The following is a 15430-nucleotide window of genomic DNA, read 5'->3' on the forward strand; positions in this document are numbered from 1 at the left end:
AGTACCAAGTAAACACCTTGAAATACAAAATGAAGAAATAGAACTGGTATACAAAATTTGATATAAATATTTAATTAATATATATCTGGGTCACGAAATTAAGATAAGTAAGGAAAATCAAACAACCGAAGTATCTAGAAGAATAATACAAGGATCGGCAGCATCTTAGGAACGTTTTTAAGAGTGACATCCCAACTAATATGAAGAGAAAAGTTTTCGACCAATTCGTGCTACCGGTGATGACCTATGGTGCAGAAACATTATCGCTCACAAAGAAAAACGCACAAAAACTAAGAGTAGCGCAGAGAAGAATGGAGCGATCAATGTTAGGAGCCACTCTGCGAGACAGGATTAGAAACGAAGATCTACGAGCTAAGACCAAAGTCATAGACGTCATTGAAAGAAGCTGAAACTTAAAAGGGAAATGGGCTGGACACGTTGCCAGAATGAAGGACGGAAGATGGACTTGCAAACTATTTGAATGGAGACCAAGAGCCGATAAACGTAGCAGAGGAAGACCACCAACACGATGGCAAGACGACTTACGAAAGACAACAAAAAACTGGATACAGCAAGCACAAGATAGAACACTTTGGAGACAAACAGGGGAGGTCTATGTCCAGCAGTGAATTAAGAGAGACTGATGATGATGATGATGACGGGACATATCCCTACTTTTTCAAGGCAAGTAATGTCTTTTTTTATGGGCTATTGCTTGTTCCGAAACTGTTTTTTTATTAAATTTCGAGCTCTACAAGGGCAACAAAACGAAATATACTAGTGATACATTGGGAGAAAGTGTCATCCTAAATTTGAGCAAACCATTTGCCGAAAAGGTTATTGCCTGTACTTTGATAACTGTTTTTCGACAACTCCGCTATTTGAGAAGCTCATTAGGAAGAAACTATTTGCTGGTGGTACAATCCGGCAAACTAAAAAACAATGTTTTAAGAACTTATGCTCCCACAAAAAGTTAAAAATGAGTCAATCGGACGCTGTGTCTTCGGGAAATATTTCCGTATTCGTATTCAAGTGGAAAGGTAGGGGTGTGAAATATGTCATAGTTGACAGTAACATGCATAATATTCAAGATATATCAGAAATATTACTTACAACAGATATATGGGCGGCGTGGATCAGTTTGATCAATTACATTCCACGTATATAATAACTTGAAGTCCAGGAGGTTGTGGATAAAAATTTTTTATTACCTGCTTTATGCAGCAATTGTGAATAGCTAAATTTTATACAAAGAAGATATGAGAAATAACAAAAATAATCAGAAGCCCATGTCTCATTTGCAGTTCAGAAGTGAACTGGCAAATTCTCTTATTTCAATATTTACGTGTCGAAAATGCACAGGATTGGAGAAATTCGAACCAATTTGATAATATAGGACACCTTGCCGTAAAGGAAACCAAGGGTGCGGGGTCAACCCTGTTCCGGTTGACAATGTCCCTGGGAAAGTTTCGTTTTTTGCTTCGTATGTTACGTTTTGATGATAGGGAAACACGAGGAATACGAAAAGCCCTAGATAAACTTGCACCGATAAGAATTTTTTGATGAATTTGTTAAGAATTGCAAAGACCGTTATACAGTTGGGAGTTGCGTTACGATTAATGAAAAATTGGAGGCATTTAGGGGACGATGTACATCACAACGCAATAATTGATGAAGATTCCGGGAATCAATATGTATAAACCAGAAATTGTCACATTTTATAATAAGACAAAAGATGGAGTTGATACACTGGGCCAACTTTGTTCATTGTACAATGTGTCACGTAATACGAATAGGTGGCCCATGGTAATATTTTATTCAACTATGAACATAGCAGGTGTAAATGCACAAATTGTATACAATTGTAACAACCCTGATACCAGTATGAAAAATCTACCGTCAACACTTTTTAAAAACTATTGCTCTGTCATTATTAGACGAGTACTTAAAAAGAAGATCATCAGCTCAAAATGTACCACCGCAAGTAAGATATAGACGTCAAGAAATTGCAAGTACTAGAATTCGAAAAAATTTGCCAGATATGCCTACTGGGACAAAGAAAAGGTACGTTAAGTGTAAAAATGACAATAAGTCAAAATACTACTTTGAAAAGTGCCATGCATTTTTATCCCTCAAACATGTCAATATTTATTGTGATGAATGTTCAAATTAATCGTTTATTTTATCATTTTTAGTTTGTTTTATCATTACTTTTTACGTTTCTTTAAAATAAATATCTCATATTTCATTAGTGGTTAAATAAATTTTTTTAATAATAAACGTTTGTTTTTTGTATCAAAATAAAAGGGTTGTAAAGAAATGTCAAAAAATATTAAAATAAGATATTATTCAATATCATATTCACATATACGTATTTATAAGAAGATAGTTAATTAATAAAGGCAAAGAAAATATTTAAAAATATACAAAAATATATATTTATATTATATTTATATATCGGGTCTGGTGAACCCGGCGCTATCAAATTTTTATTCAAAAGAGGCGCTACCACCGCAGGGTTAACAAACCAAGGAAAAAAGTTTTGCCACTTAAAGGGTTAAAAGATTGCTTGATCATGTAGAGTTCGATAGACGAGAACATTTGGGAACTGCTGTATTAAGATACCAAAATGTTTATAATTGACGAATGTGATAATCTTAAAAGCAATCATAATTAAATATTAAAAAACTATATAAGTAAATATTACTATGTAAATACTCACCCTAAATTTATATTTAAATCAAAAATAATTTAAAAATTTTAATAATTGTGTCTATATATAAAAAATTCCTTTTTATAACATAATTTTTATTTTGACATTTAAAATAATATTAACAAAAATGTTACATTAATTCAATTTTACCCGTGCTATTTTATACGTCAAAAATATATTAATTATAATATCTAAATTAAAATATAAATTCTACTATAAACATAAAAATTACTAAAATATTTTATGACAGAACGCATATCATAAATATTTTTAATAAAATTATTCCGCTTGCGGTACGAGTAGATAAACTAAATAAATATAAAATAAATAAACAGCTGCTCAGTTCAACGCCGAGAATAAAGACAGAAAATACTAAAAGTTGGGACGGTGTAGAAACCCAGCAGAGGCCGTGAGTTATAATTAATTCCAGAGGGTATTTTGCGATTTTGAAAGAGGGGGCAGCACGAAGTAAAATCAATATCCTGCCGAGCCCCCCTTAGTATACAACCCAAAGCCAAAGGGCGCGGTAAGTGATGTTCGTGCCGTTCAAGCATTATAGTTGTGCATCTTATACACAAAATTTCGCGTAAACATTTGTGAAAACAAAGTATATTTAATGTGATTTTAATTTTAAAATAACTGTGTAGTGTTTATGTGATTAGTTAACCTTACATATTACGATGAAGTTGCAAAAAAGCGTGCGTCTTTACGCGGATAGACACTACGAAAAGTTGGGAAGCATATTTTCTGATTTATATAAAGACAGTTTATTGACAGATTGTACATTGTATTGTAAAGATGGGTCCTTAAAGGCACATAAAATAGTTTTGGCTGCTAGTAGCCGGTATTTTAAGCAAGTTTTCATTGATCATACCGACGACAATGCTATTTTTATGTATGGTATTTCGTACAGTCAACTTAAAAATTTAATAGAGTTGATTTACAGTGGAAGTATTGATATCCCAAATGAGCATTTTACATCAGTTTACAATCTTTGTGAAGAATTGAAAGTTTCTGGAGTTAACGTCGAATCTACAGATAACGTGAGTATTTTATCTTTATTTTCTTTTTTAGTTTCAGTAAATAATCAACAAATAAATTTGTGAATGCAAGGTCAGCCTAACTTGCGATGTTGCCATGCTTACTTGCTAGATTATTACCACACATTCAGTTAATATAATGAATTTTACAATTATATTTCTACTGTTTGACGTGTTCAACAATAAAATTTTAAATTAGATGATATAAATTGTTTAAATTTACTATGGTTTGTATGTTATGGAAATTTTTTCAAGGTTATTTTTAAAAATAAAAAAACTTATTTGGTTTACAGGTTTTTTCATAAGGCACCTTTCTAAAATGTTCTCTTTTTAACGAGAACCTGACAAACTTTATCAATAATTATTACAAAAGCTGATAGTGATTTCCCGTATGTTAACATTTATATCCTTGCTTTTAATAATTTTTTAATTTGCGTGAATATTCACATACTTAATTTAATTTTTATTGAGCACATAAAAGGTTAAAATTATCAATAAATTTATGTCATTTACTTATATCGAACGCTAATAGAATATGTATTAGACAGGAATGACGAATTGTTCAGTAAAAATACATCTAATTTATATGATAAAAATTATAATGAACGTTTTTGTAATATCGATAAATATATTTGTCTTTTCCAAAAGAATATTATATTTATTTTCGGACATAAGCATTGTTAGGTATGTCATAATAATTCTTAGACTTTAGAATACAATTATTATATTTAAGTAATTTCAGACACAAATACATTTTTACATAAAAATATTATATTGTATAACAAATCTTTATGATACAGTTAATATGGTTTACTGAGACATGAGAAGACATGAGCGGCGTCAGGATTATTGTCAGGGGGTGTATCTTCTTTTCAGGGGGGTGCATTTGCATCTACACATACTATTAACCTATATAAAATATAGAACTATATGTATTACTATAGACAGGAGGGTGCAAATGCACCCGGCTGCCGGCGCCCATCCATGAAGACATTTTATTTGTGAGGAGTACCCAAAATGGGAAAATTTTAAAGACCAAAATTTCGAGTTAGAAAACAAAACTAAATATATTGTATTTTTAAATAAATAGTGATCATTATAAACAAAATTTGATTTAGCAATAGGCTCTGTATTGTGCCTACTATATTTAAGGAAAACATTGAAGCAAAAATATTGTTTTGAAACAGGATTTAAAATTCATAGTTTTCCCTATATATATATATATATATATATATATATATATATATATATATATATATATATATATATATATATATATATTATAAAGAATTTTAAAGAAATTATATATCTTTATACAGGGTGTCCCATAATTAATTGGACATTAGCTAATGGGTGATAGGTGATATCAAGATAAAGCGTTTGGGCTTAAATTGTTTAGGCAAAATGTTGCTAGTTTTTGTTCTACAGGGTGATTCATTAATATTTTTTTATATTATTTTTAGGTATATATTGAAAACTATTCAACCGATTTAAGTAAGTGAAATTTGGTATCCCGCTATTATTGCTTAATAATATGGCTTAATATGAAAATGATATTAGTTTTACCATTGATACTAAGTGGCGCTACCTACTATAACATTGGTTTATTAATGTGGCCTTTTTTTTTGTTCGCCCTGTATATCTAAACATTCTAGGAAAAAAAACATGAAATAACGTTCAATTCTATACAAAAAAAGGTATTCTTGTTTCTAATAAAAAAAGTACACCGTTTTCGAAATAAACGTATTTTTTTAATGAAACGCATGTCTGCATTTAATTTTTCTCAAAAAAAGGCAGGCACCTAGGTATGCTGTGAACTTAATGGCAAAGTCAAAGCGTAAGTACGAATTTGTTTACTATTTGTTGTCAAAGTGCAGTGCGAGTCTTTTCATCATATTTTAATATCTATTATCCTATTTCCGACGAAGACAAATTCAAAGACACAAAAATTATAAAATATATTTTTTTCACACTTTGCACTGATACATACGTAACTTCAAAGATTAAGCAACTAACTTTATACTGCCGGTGAGCGCGTAGGTACTTCATACGGTCATTTTTATAAAAAATCGCTCTCAACATTTTTCCCAATTGCACCTAAAGAAGTATAACTTCAAAAACATGAGCTAACAATCAATTCTACACAAAAAAGGTACCTAGTCTTCTTTCACATCAAAAAAGTACACTGTTTTCGAAATAAACGTATTTTGTTAATGATGCATGTCTATTTAATTTTTTGCAAAACAAGTATGCTTTGAACTTAATGGCAACGTCAAGACATAACTAAGAATTTATTTATTATTAGTTGTCAAAGTGCACTGCGAGTCATTATTTGTCAAAGTGCTATTAAGTTTTTTATAAACCACTTAAGATATAGGTAAAATTCCACACCCCACGTTGTGGGGTTACCTAAACTCGCTTGTTTATCAAAAAAGATAAATAACCGTCAAGAGTTATGGCAAAATATTGTAGAGGGAGTTAATGTAATTAAGTAGGGCCCAAAAAAACTCATTATTTAAAATAAGACAACACTTACACAAAAGATTTAGATTATGTAGTTTCTCTAATGGTGAACATTTTGAACACTTGTCAAAATAATTGTTTCAATCATATGCATTTTGTTTGCAAAGATTATCTACTACTAATATATTTAATATTCACTGGTATTTAAGACCTTTTATATAATGTTTAAGTTTATATAAGTTTTTGTAAAATTTTTTCATTTTATGCACGTCTCTAAAAAATACGTTTATTTCGAAAACGGTGTACTTTTTGATTTGAAACTTTTTTGTGTAGAATTGAATGTTATTTCATGTTTTTTTTCCTAGAATGTTTATACAGTGCTGACAAAAAAATTATGGCCACATTAATGAACCAATGTTATAGTAGGTGCCGCCACCTAGTGTCAATGGTAAAACTAATATCATTTTCATATTAAGCCTACTAAATAATAACAAGATACCAAATTTCACTTAAATTGGTTGAATAGTTTTCAATATATGATTAATAATAATATAAAAAAATATGAATAAATCACCCTGTAGAACGAAAACTAGCAACATTTGGCCTAATCAATTTGAGCTCAAACGCTTTATTTTGATGTCAGCTATCACCCATTAGCTAATGTCCAATTAATTATGGGACACACTGTATTTTATAAAGAAGAATCAATAAAAGTAATTTACTAGAATAGACACAGAATAGTCCAAGATCTCTTACCAGGCGATCTACCGGTTAAAGTGGATTTTTGTGAAACATTTCAAGAAAGGACAGTCCTCAATCCAAATTTTTTTAAATGCATTTAAACACAAGGTATGTTAACTCCCATAAAGCACACTACTCTTGTAAGAAAATCCACGAGTCAAAAGGGGTTGGTCATCATTACCAATTATAATGATGTACCTTGAATCACTTATTCGAGATAGAAGATTTAATGCTAAACGAGCGAAGATCTTTATTTATTTTTATGAACGATGGAAATTCATCCGCACTTTGATAGACGGTGTCGTAATTGGTTGAATAACCATTTTCCGAATCGACGGAGTGGTACAAGTATAGAAGCTCCGATTCAGGGTCCTCCTCTGTTATGCGATTTTAATCCTTTGGACTACACAGTTTGGTAGTAGTGTTGCCCAAAATCGGTCTTGGTCTTGCAGTCTTGGTCTTCTTCTTGCATTTTTGCAAGACCAAGACCAAGACTGACCGTTGCAAGATTTAAGCAAGAACAAGACTAAGCCTGCGAGACTCTTGCGTCTTGCAGTTAGGACTGAGTGTGGTTTTAGCGAGTATAGTAGTTCGGGTATATGCTTAAAGACTCTATGAGATGCAAAAAAATATGTAATAAAATTTGAAAAACTGGACTTATGCGAATTACAAACAATACCATAAACATACATACCGAATTAAAATATTCATTAAAAAAACACATTTGACACGTGCTCAGAGGTCATAATTACAATGTAAAAATAAAATATTTTGTACATTTTCCAGCAGACTCCTTCACTCTGAAATTAATTGTCCATATTTTGAGAATAGCCAATAGCCGCTCTCTAATCATAAAAATAATCTTGCATTGCGACGCCAACAGTAATATCATATCGATATTTTTTAAAATATGTCACCCTAGCTAAAAAAATATAATTGTTACGAACAACCACTTAATAATTCAATTTTTTTACCATTATAATTTAGTCAGGAGTAATCTAAATAAACAAATCTTATCGGCCTAAGGCTATAAATTGTTTCTGCTGAGTGTGCGATGAGATCATTCGGTTAAAGAAAATTTGCTGAAAGAGTCAAAAGTAACGAGACAAATTAATAACAGATAATGTCGCGTACCATGTAAACAAAATACCGAAGTAACGATATATAATTCTCGGTTTGTTATTAGATACTTGGGTATTGGATAGTAACGAACATAAATTATAGTAGTATAGTAGTTACTTTTTCGACATCACTTAACTTCATTCCCAATTGAGCTTTCCTTTGAGTCTAATGTAATAATTGTTTTTCATCTAATCCTTGTTGTTCCCGAAGTGACAAGTTTACAATTTGACATTAGGGACAAATATTCAAATAGTTTATAGTGGGAGTAATGAGCGTTGGAGTTATAGATCTAAAAGCAAATTTGATGAGTTTTTCGAAATAATTTATGCATCTCAAATTGCTTTGTGTAAATTGTGCCTACATAGGAAGGTTGAAATGAAAATGAACACCAGAAACACGTCAGGTTTAAGGAAGCATCTAATATCTTTTCACAAAAAGGAATTACAAATATTTCTTCCTGAAAAACCAAAATTCGGTGGAGATATTCAAGCTTTTTAATAACCGCTAGAAAAAGTGGAGATGTAAAAAATATATACTTATTGCCTTATTACCAATTACATATATTATCTACCTACTACTTTAGTTTGGTAAATTAATGTATTTATTAAGTAGGTATCTCCTTAATTTAAAACAACTTCTTTTGATTATCATTGCTTTTGTGCCTATTCTTTATTTTTTATTTAACTATAAGTTAGTTTTTTATATACAAGTAGAAATAAGATTGGTAAAAACATTTATTTTGCTTTACTAAGTGTATTTATTATATATTTTGTTATCTGATCACCTAAAAAATCTGTGCCCTTGATACATGTATGTGGATTTTTTGCCCATCATGTCCATCAATCCCTTTCTAGGCAGATAATATTCTTTAGTACTTAGTTCTTAAGTACAGGCATGCTGATGTCATTAATTTGTTTTTTTTGTGTTTTAACCACGTTTTAGCACATGTAAGCGTAGTAAATGCAAACGTTTATTAAGAAACAGATTGACTTCCGTGGGGCATGCTAGATAGATGAATTAGTTAGAGCATAGGCACAGATCGCTTAGATCGTGGCTTCAAACCCCACCCGATGTCAGTTGTTTAGACATTTATTAATTTGGTTGGTCTTTATTATTCTTCTTCTTCTTCATTGTGCCGAGCTCGATTGTCGAGCGTGGCTATCAAATTGGCTATAGTAATTTTGTTGACGGCAGCTCGGAAAAAAGATGCAGAGGATCTGTTAAACCAATCTCTCAGGTTTCTAAGCCATGACGTTCTTCTTCGACCTTTACTATGGCTATGTTAATTCAAGCTTAAAATGTACTTACTCTGTTACGTTGTTCTAAGATCTAAAGTAACGTTTAATAAATAGCAATAGGCTAATGGGTAACTGCAAGACCAAGACCAAGACTATCTAAGTCTCGTCTTGTTCTTGCATTTGGGCAACACTATTTGGTAGTATGTTAAGGAAAAAGTCTATGCTACAGAGGTAAATTTACGTCAAGAATTGGAAGACAGAATTCAAAGTCACTTTAATGACATCATACCTGATCCTCAAGCGTTTAGAAGATTATTGGATTCTTTAGACAAATGATAGACTTGTGTATTCGTGAAAACGGAGGACATTTTGAACACTTGCTCTAATTGAATTTTATTTTATGTTCTTAGTTTTTATTTTAATATTCTTCTTGTGCTTTTTGTTAATTAAGAACCCTATGATTATTTTGTACTATCATCGGTTATTACTTCATAATTTTCAAATCAAAATATGTACTCCGAAAATGGTACATGTATAGTATCGAGTTTTACCAAGAGTACCTTTTTGGTGTACAATTAAGTATGTTTAAGTGCACTTGGATTTTTTTTTTAATAATTCTACCCTTAAAAAAGTTATGTTAAATAGTACTAGGTACAGCAGTCGCCAAATATGAAGAACCAAGACCGCGCATTTATGATATTTCGAGCAGGCCCATCGGTAGATACAATTGTTACGTAGGTTACTTAGAACATTGTGAAACAGTGGCGTGCATATTTTGAGACGTGAAATAAATGGGTAATGCTATAGAACAAAATAAAAAATCATTATTTTCAGGTAATAAACTTTCAACCAAAATTACTATAATTTTATTTTTTAGCTTAACTTAAAGCCTACTTATCTTAATCATTCACTTGGAAAAAAGAATATATTGTAACTTAGAAAAGTGACTCGGTTGTTGTGGTATTTTTATAAAAAAAAAATACCGAAATTATATTTTCAAGGACTATTTAAATAAACTAATACAGAGTTTTATATAAGTATTTTAGTTAAATATATTAAACACAACTTAAAATGTAATAATCATCTTTAAAAATATAACAACCTAAATTATTTCTTTCTCAGAAGAAGACTCACAGTCACTGTCACTCGAATTGTCCCCAAGATTAATGACGATAGGATTAATTTCCGAATATAGATCAGTTTGTATTTCTCTTTCAAAATATTCTTTTTATTAAGTTAGTATTAGTTAAGTATTTTATTAAATTCTTCTTCTGCTAATCTTCTTACGTCATCAATTTTAAAGGTGACATTCCTTTGACTGACATTATTCTTAACCGTTGTCCAAATTAATTCGATTGGGTTTAAGTCTGGGTGATACGGTGGCAACCGTAAAGCGGTATGACCGTATTCTCGACACAACTCATCAAATGCGTATGTTACATATCGGTCCTTATGAAATTAAATGAGTTCATATAATTGACTTGATTTTAAACTCGTTGGAGTAAAAGGTATATTGTGTTGTGTCAACCATTTAATCATTTCATTCTTCAAACAAATGGAATTAGGCACTCGATTTATCTGTACATTGTGATAACTAGTATTATCACACACTATTACTGAATTACATGGTATGTTGGGTTTTAACTTCTCTCTTAGCCATTTCTAGTAATTTACCGAATTCATTTCGGAATGATAATCTCCAGATGTGGTCCTTGATTTGAATTTCAACAAACTATTTTTAATAAAATCTATTTCTCCCCCAGCGTGAACTATTACAAGCCTTTGACATTTAGAAATAACAGAACATAAACATGTTGTGTAATCGTCTGTCCAATTTTTCGAGGAAGTATATCCGCTGCGTATCTTCATTTAAATAAACGATTGGTCTATTTTACCTTCTGAAATATTTTATCTGTCTCAAATATTTTACACTTAAAGTTCTTATTTCCATTTTTCCACCAAAGTTTTACGATTATTTTGTGTTTTTCTCCATCTAAATTGCATTTTTTAAGTACTCTTCTTAATGAAGTTTCTGACATATGGATATTTAACTCTTCCATAATTTTAATATTTAACCGTTCAACAGTAACACGACATTTTTCTGTCTTAATGAAAATCATATATTATTCAGCGAATGTCCCTTATTTGATATTCAGGCAGATTCGTAATTGTTGATTTCTTAACGAAGTTTTTTCTTGGACTGGAAAATGTAACTTTTCCAGTTGTTTCCATTGACTCTTTACTCCCCTTGAAAATTTTTTTAACGGTAGTATAAGAAATACCTGTAAAAAATACAAAACCACTTTATATTTATTTATATATTTGCTTTTATTACGTTTTTTTCTGTCTCTTTGACACCAAGTCAAGCGTTTCATACAATTTCCAAATAAGTACTGTAAGTACCGAAAAAAATATTTGCATTTGTTTAAAAATAATATCATTTCAAAAACTAATTTAGGAATTACAAACCTCAATTATTTTTGAGTTTTTTTACCTATCCTAGAGACGGTGTTACACTTTTGAAACACCCTCTTATAAGTACATGATGTAAAAAAAGTATAATAGATGAATTAATGATAAAATCTACAAAAAAACTTTATTTTTTAAATTCAATTAACTTTTTTTTATTTACAGCAAACATTTAACAGAAAGTTCATAAACTATAAAAAAAGATTGCTGAAATAGGCAAAAGACTGGATTATAAAATACAACCTCATACTATATCACTGAACAGTTGTAAAATAGCATTAGAATAGGCTGATCCTTCACATATACTTAAATGATAAAAACAGTTTCCAGATAAAAGGTTTATATGATGATAACGATAATTATATTTTTATTTTAAAGTTTTATATTCGATTGACAATATTAATTATAGATAATTGTATGAACCATATTAAAAATGATTCTAAAGCTATCTTATTGTAGCATAGCACATTTTGTTTATTAAATTTTTTAGGAATTAAACACAGACGCTATTAGAAACATTTTATTTGTTGGTATTTTGACATCCAGGTCAAAAACTTTTTTTTTTGGCATTGACTTTCGTCATTCAGCCAGTCTCGAAAGGTTATAATATATTCCTTAAAAAAGTATAGACAGATAAGTACAGATTATTTCTCTCAGACAAATGCACAGCGATATCCCTAAAACGAAATAGACGAATAATTAATAGAAGAACACGTCGAAGGAAAATACAAGGACACTCGCTTCTCGTCTAGGGGTCCGTCAAGACATTTATTTTAACAGACAAACAATACTGGACCACGGATAAGGTATTGTTACATATAGGATAAACAAAGGGTACAAGTCTAATCCTATACACGCTCATGAAAATTTTCATGAACGAGTACCAGATTTATAAAGCTATGCATGTGTCTGACAAAAATTCTATAATTAAATTATATATTGTTACAGAACCTATGGCTAACAAAGACTGTATATTATATGGAGCGTATGTATTGCATTTAGTTAATTTTGTATACAGGGAGTTTGAATGCTGAATAAATTTAGGACATTCAAAGAAGATGTGATCGAGGTCACCTAGCTTGCCGCAATGTTTGCAACTATCATCATCGATGACTTTAATTTTAAATAAATGGCATGGGTAGCATGCATGTCCAAAGCGTATTCGATTTATAGTAGTAATATATTTACGAGGAGCTTTGAAATTCTGAAACCAGGCTGTTTGAGGTAGAGTTGGTTGTAAAGAGGTATACCTTTTAGAGTTTGTAGAACAGTAATGTTTCCATTGCTCTTTCCATCTAAGTTGCTGATTTTTTTTGAAAATCGTAGTAACATCTGATGTGTTAAGCATATATTTCAACGTAGAGCCAGTTGTTACACTCATTTTAGCCAAGTGATCTACATATTCATTGTGTTTGAGACCAATATGTGCTTTGACCCAAATAAATTTTATGTTGACTCCAGTCGATGATAAATGATACAATCGGTCTTTTATTTCAAATATGTAGGGGTTGCTAAATGTTGAGGGTAGTTCAATGTTTTTTATGCTCTGCAAAACTGAAAAGGTCAAAAACTGTTTTCAATATAAAATTTTTGAAATGTTAAAAGTTATTTGATTTTAAAACTATGTACTATAAAAAATTTTCCCATTTATTTTATTTGTCTCACTCATAATGACAATTCAGATATAGTATAGAAATTTTAAAGTTAAGTTAAATGCTTTAAAATAATATCTAAATTTTTCTCTTTCTGCAATAACGTTATTGGAGAATACTCGTAGTTCATTTGATTACATAAAATTGTAACTTCCTTATTAACGAATGATAATTAGTGATTAATAAATGAATATCATCTAAAAAAAGTATTTTTGTTAAAACAAGTAATTTTGGCTCTCATACAATCATAATCGATTTACATTGTAATTTAAATATTTGTTGGTTATATACTTAGGGTAAACTGGTCCATAGTGGGACGTTTTTTTTCAAAAATGTATAACACCTTGATTACGCATTTGAAAATTATAATAAGGGTACCTATGCATGGGTATGGATGTCACGAAGCAAACTAATAGTAATTTCAAGTAATCCTTTATTTATAATAAATGTTATTCAACAAGTCCCACTATGGACCACTCGTTCCACTGTAAACCAGTATATGGTCCATTGTGGGAATCATAGTGGTCCATAGTGGGATTTTTAGTAAAAAAACTATTTTACTCTATTTTAAATTGGAAAAAATTCACAGGGAACATAAACTGGCGAGCAGCCCTAGCTATACTTCCACTAATTGCATCAGGAGGCAGCTTTAGTAAAATATCTTCTGCTTCTACGGTATCTACATCGGGTTTGTCGGAGAAAACAAATTTGCCGGTCACAATTCTCTTCATGAAAGAGATATTATATTCATCTCAACTTATCTTAATAACCTGACCAACATAAAGTTTAACAGTTTTTTTTGTCATGTATCTTACTATAACATAGTCATGACTTTGAATAGACAAATGTTGATTTTCCGATGTGAAGCTTTCTAAATCGATAGAATCGTTGAAAATTTCTTCACTAACATGACTGTTTGAACTAATGTCGTCATTAAAAACTTGACGGTTAAGTTTTTTAGCCTTCTGCTTTTTTTCTTCTGAAAGTGTTTTTGTTAGTCAATCTTTCTTTATGCTGTTCCTCTATGGCATCTTTTATGGGAGTATCTGTTATTATTGCTGACTGTAGCTTCTTTCTGCTTCTAAGGTTTTTCCGAGGAGCAGCTTTGGCATGTGGCCCAATTTGCTGAGGGGTTATTACCTACTATTTTATTATATCTATATACTTTGGTTTCATATTCACTATCTATTCTTATTGATTTTTCATACAATGTGAGTTTTTAGTGCGACATCGGTCGATAATTCTATTATGGTATAGAATATCCAAAAAACTTATTTAGAAAAAGTGTAGGCAATGGTATTCTCCATACTTGGAAAATATGTGGAATTTTATAGGGTGATTAATACCTACGTGGTATAGCAAACATACAATTTTTTAAATGGGACACCCTATATATTTTTGTATAATACACCCTATAAATTTATATTCTTCTCATAATTCTTGTTCTTATATTATTGGGTTTTGCATTACTATACAGAGTATTTAACAAGTTATGACCATGTTTATTTTGAAATCACAATGAAATCAACACCATGTATATAAAGAAGTAATGCATCAACAATTATTTATTTTATATAATAAAGTAAAGAATATATTGTAGTTTTTCTCTTCTTATGTGTTCGCTTCTCTTCCTATCCAACAGACTTTTCCCTGATATTCGTCGGAGTATTTTCATCTCTGATGTTTCTAGTAGTCGTCTCGTTTAAGATGTGTTAGGTCGTGTCTCCGCCGTGTATGTTAATATATGTCTAATTGCTGCTTTATAGATTCTTAATATTGTTCTGAAGCTATTTTCTTGTGGTATTTTAAAGTAATTACTATTAAAATGGGAATAAGCCACAATTAGAGGTTAAAATAAGTTTATTGACGTTTCAATTTCCACTTCGGAAATCGTTCTCAAAATACAAACAGTAAATTTACTAATGTTTGTATTTTGAGTAACTACCTAATTTACATTAGGCTCGGAAGATCTAGAGTCTTCGAAGAACTGTT

At 30.5% G+C, this 15430-nt stretch overlaps 1 protein-coding gene across 1 annotated transcript in view; it reads left to right on the forward strand.

Moving 5' to 3' along the window:
• The first annotated feature begins 3021 nt into the window (after positions 1 to 3021).
• Positions 3022 to 15430, forward strand: part of LOC140445614 (uncharacterized) — a 100277-nt gene continuing 87868 nt past the window's right edge. The window contains exon 1 of the mRNA XM_072537805.1: positions 3022 to 3756. Coding sequence (XP_072393906.1) covers positions 3394 to 3756 — 363 coding nt within the window. The 5' untranslated portion in view covers positions 3022 to 3393. The remainder of the gene's footprint in view (positions 3757 to 15430) is intronic.

Source organism: Diabrotica undecimpunctata, chromosome 7 (assembly GCF_040954645.1).
Source record: "Diabrotica undecimpunctata isolate CICGRU chromosome 7, icDiaUnde3, whole genome shotgun sequence".
NCBI classification, from domain to species: domain Eukaryota; kingdom Metazoa; phylum Arthropoda; class Insecta; order Coleoptera; family Chrysomelidae; genus Diabrotica; species Diabrotica undecimpunctata.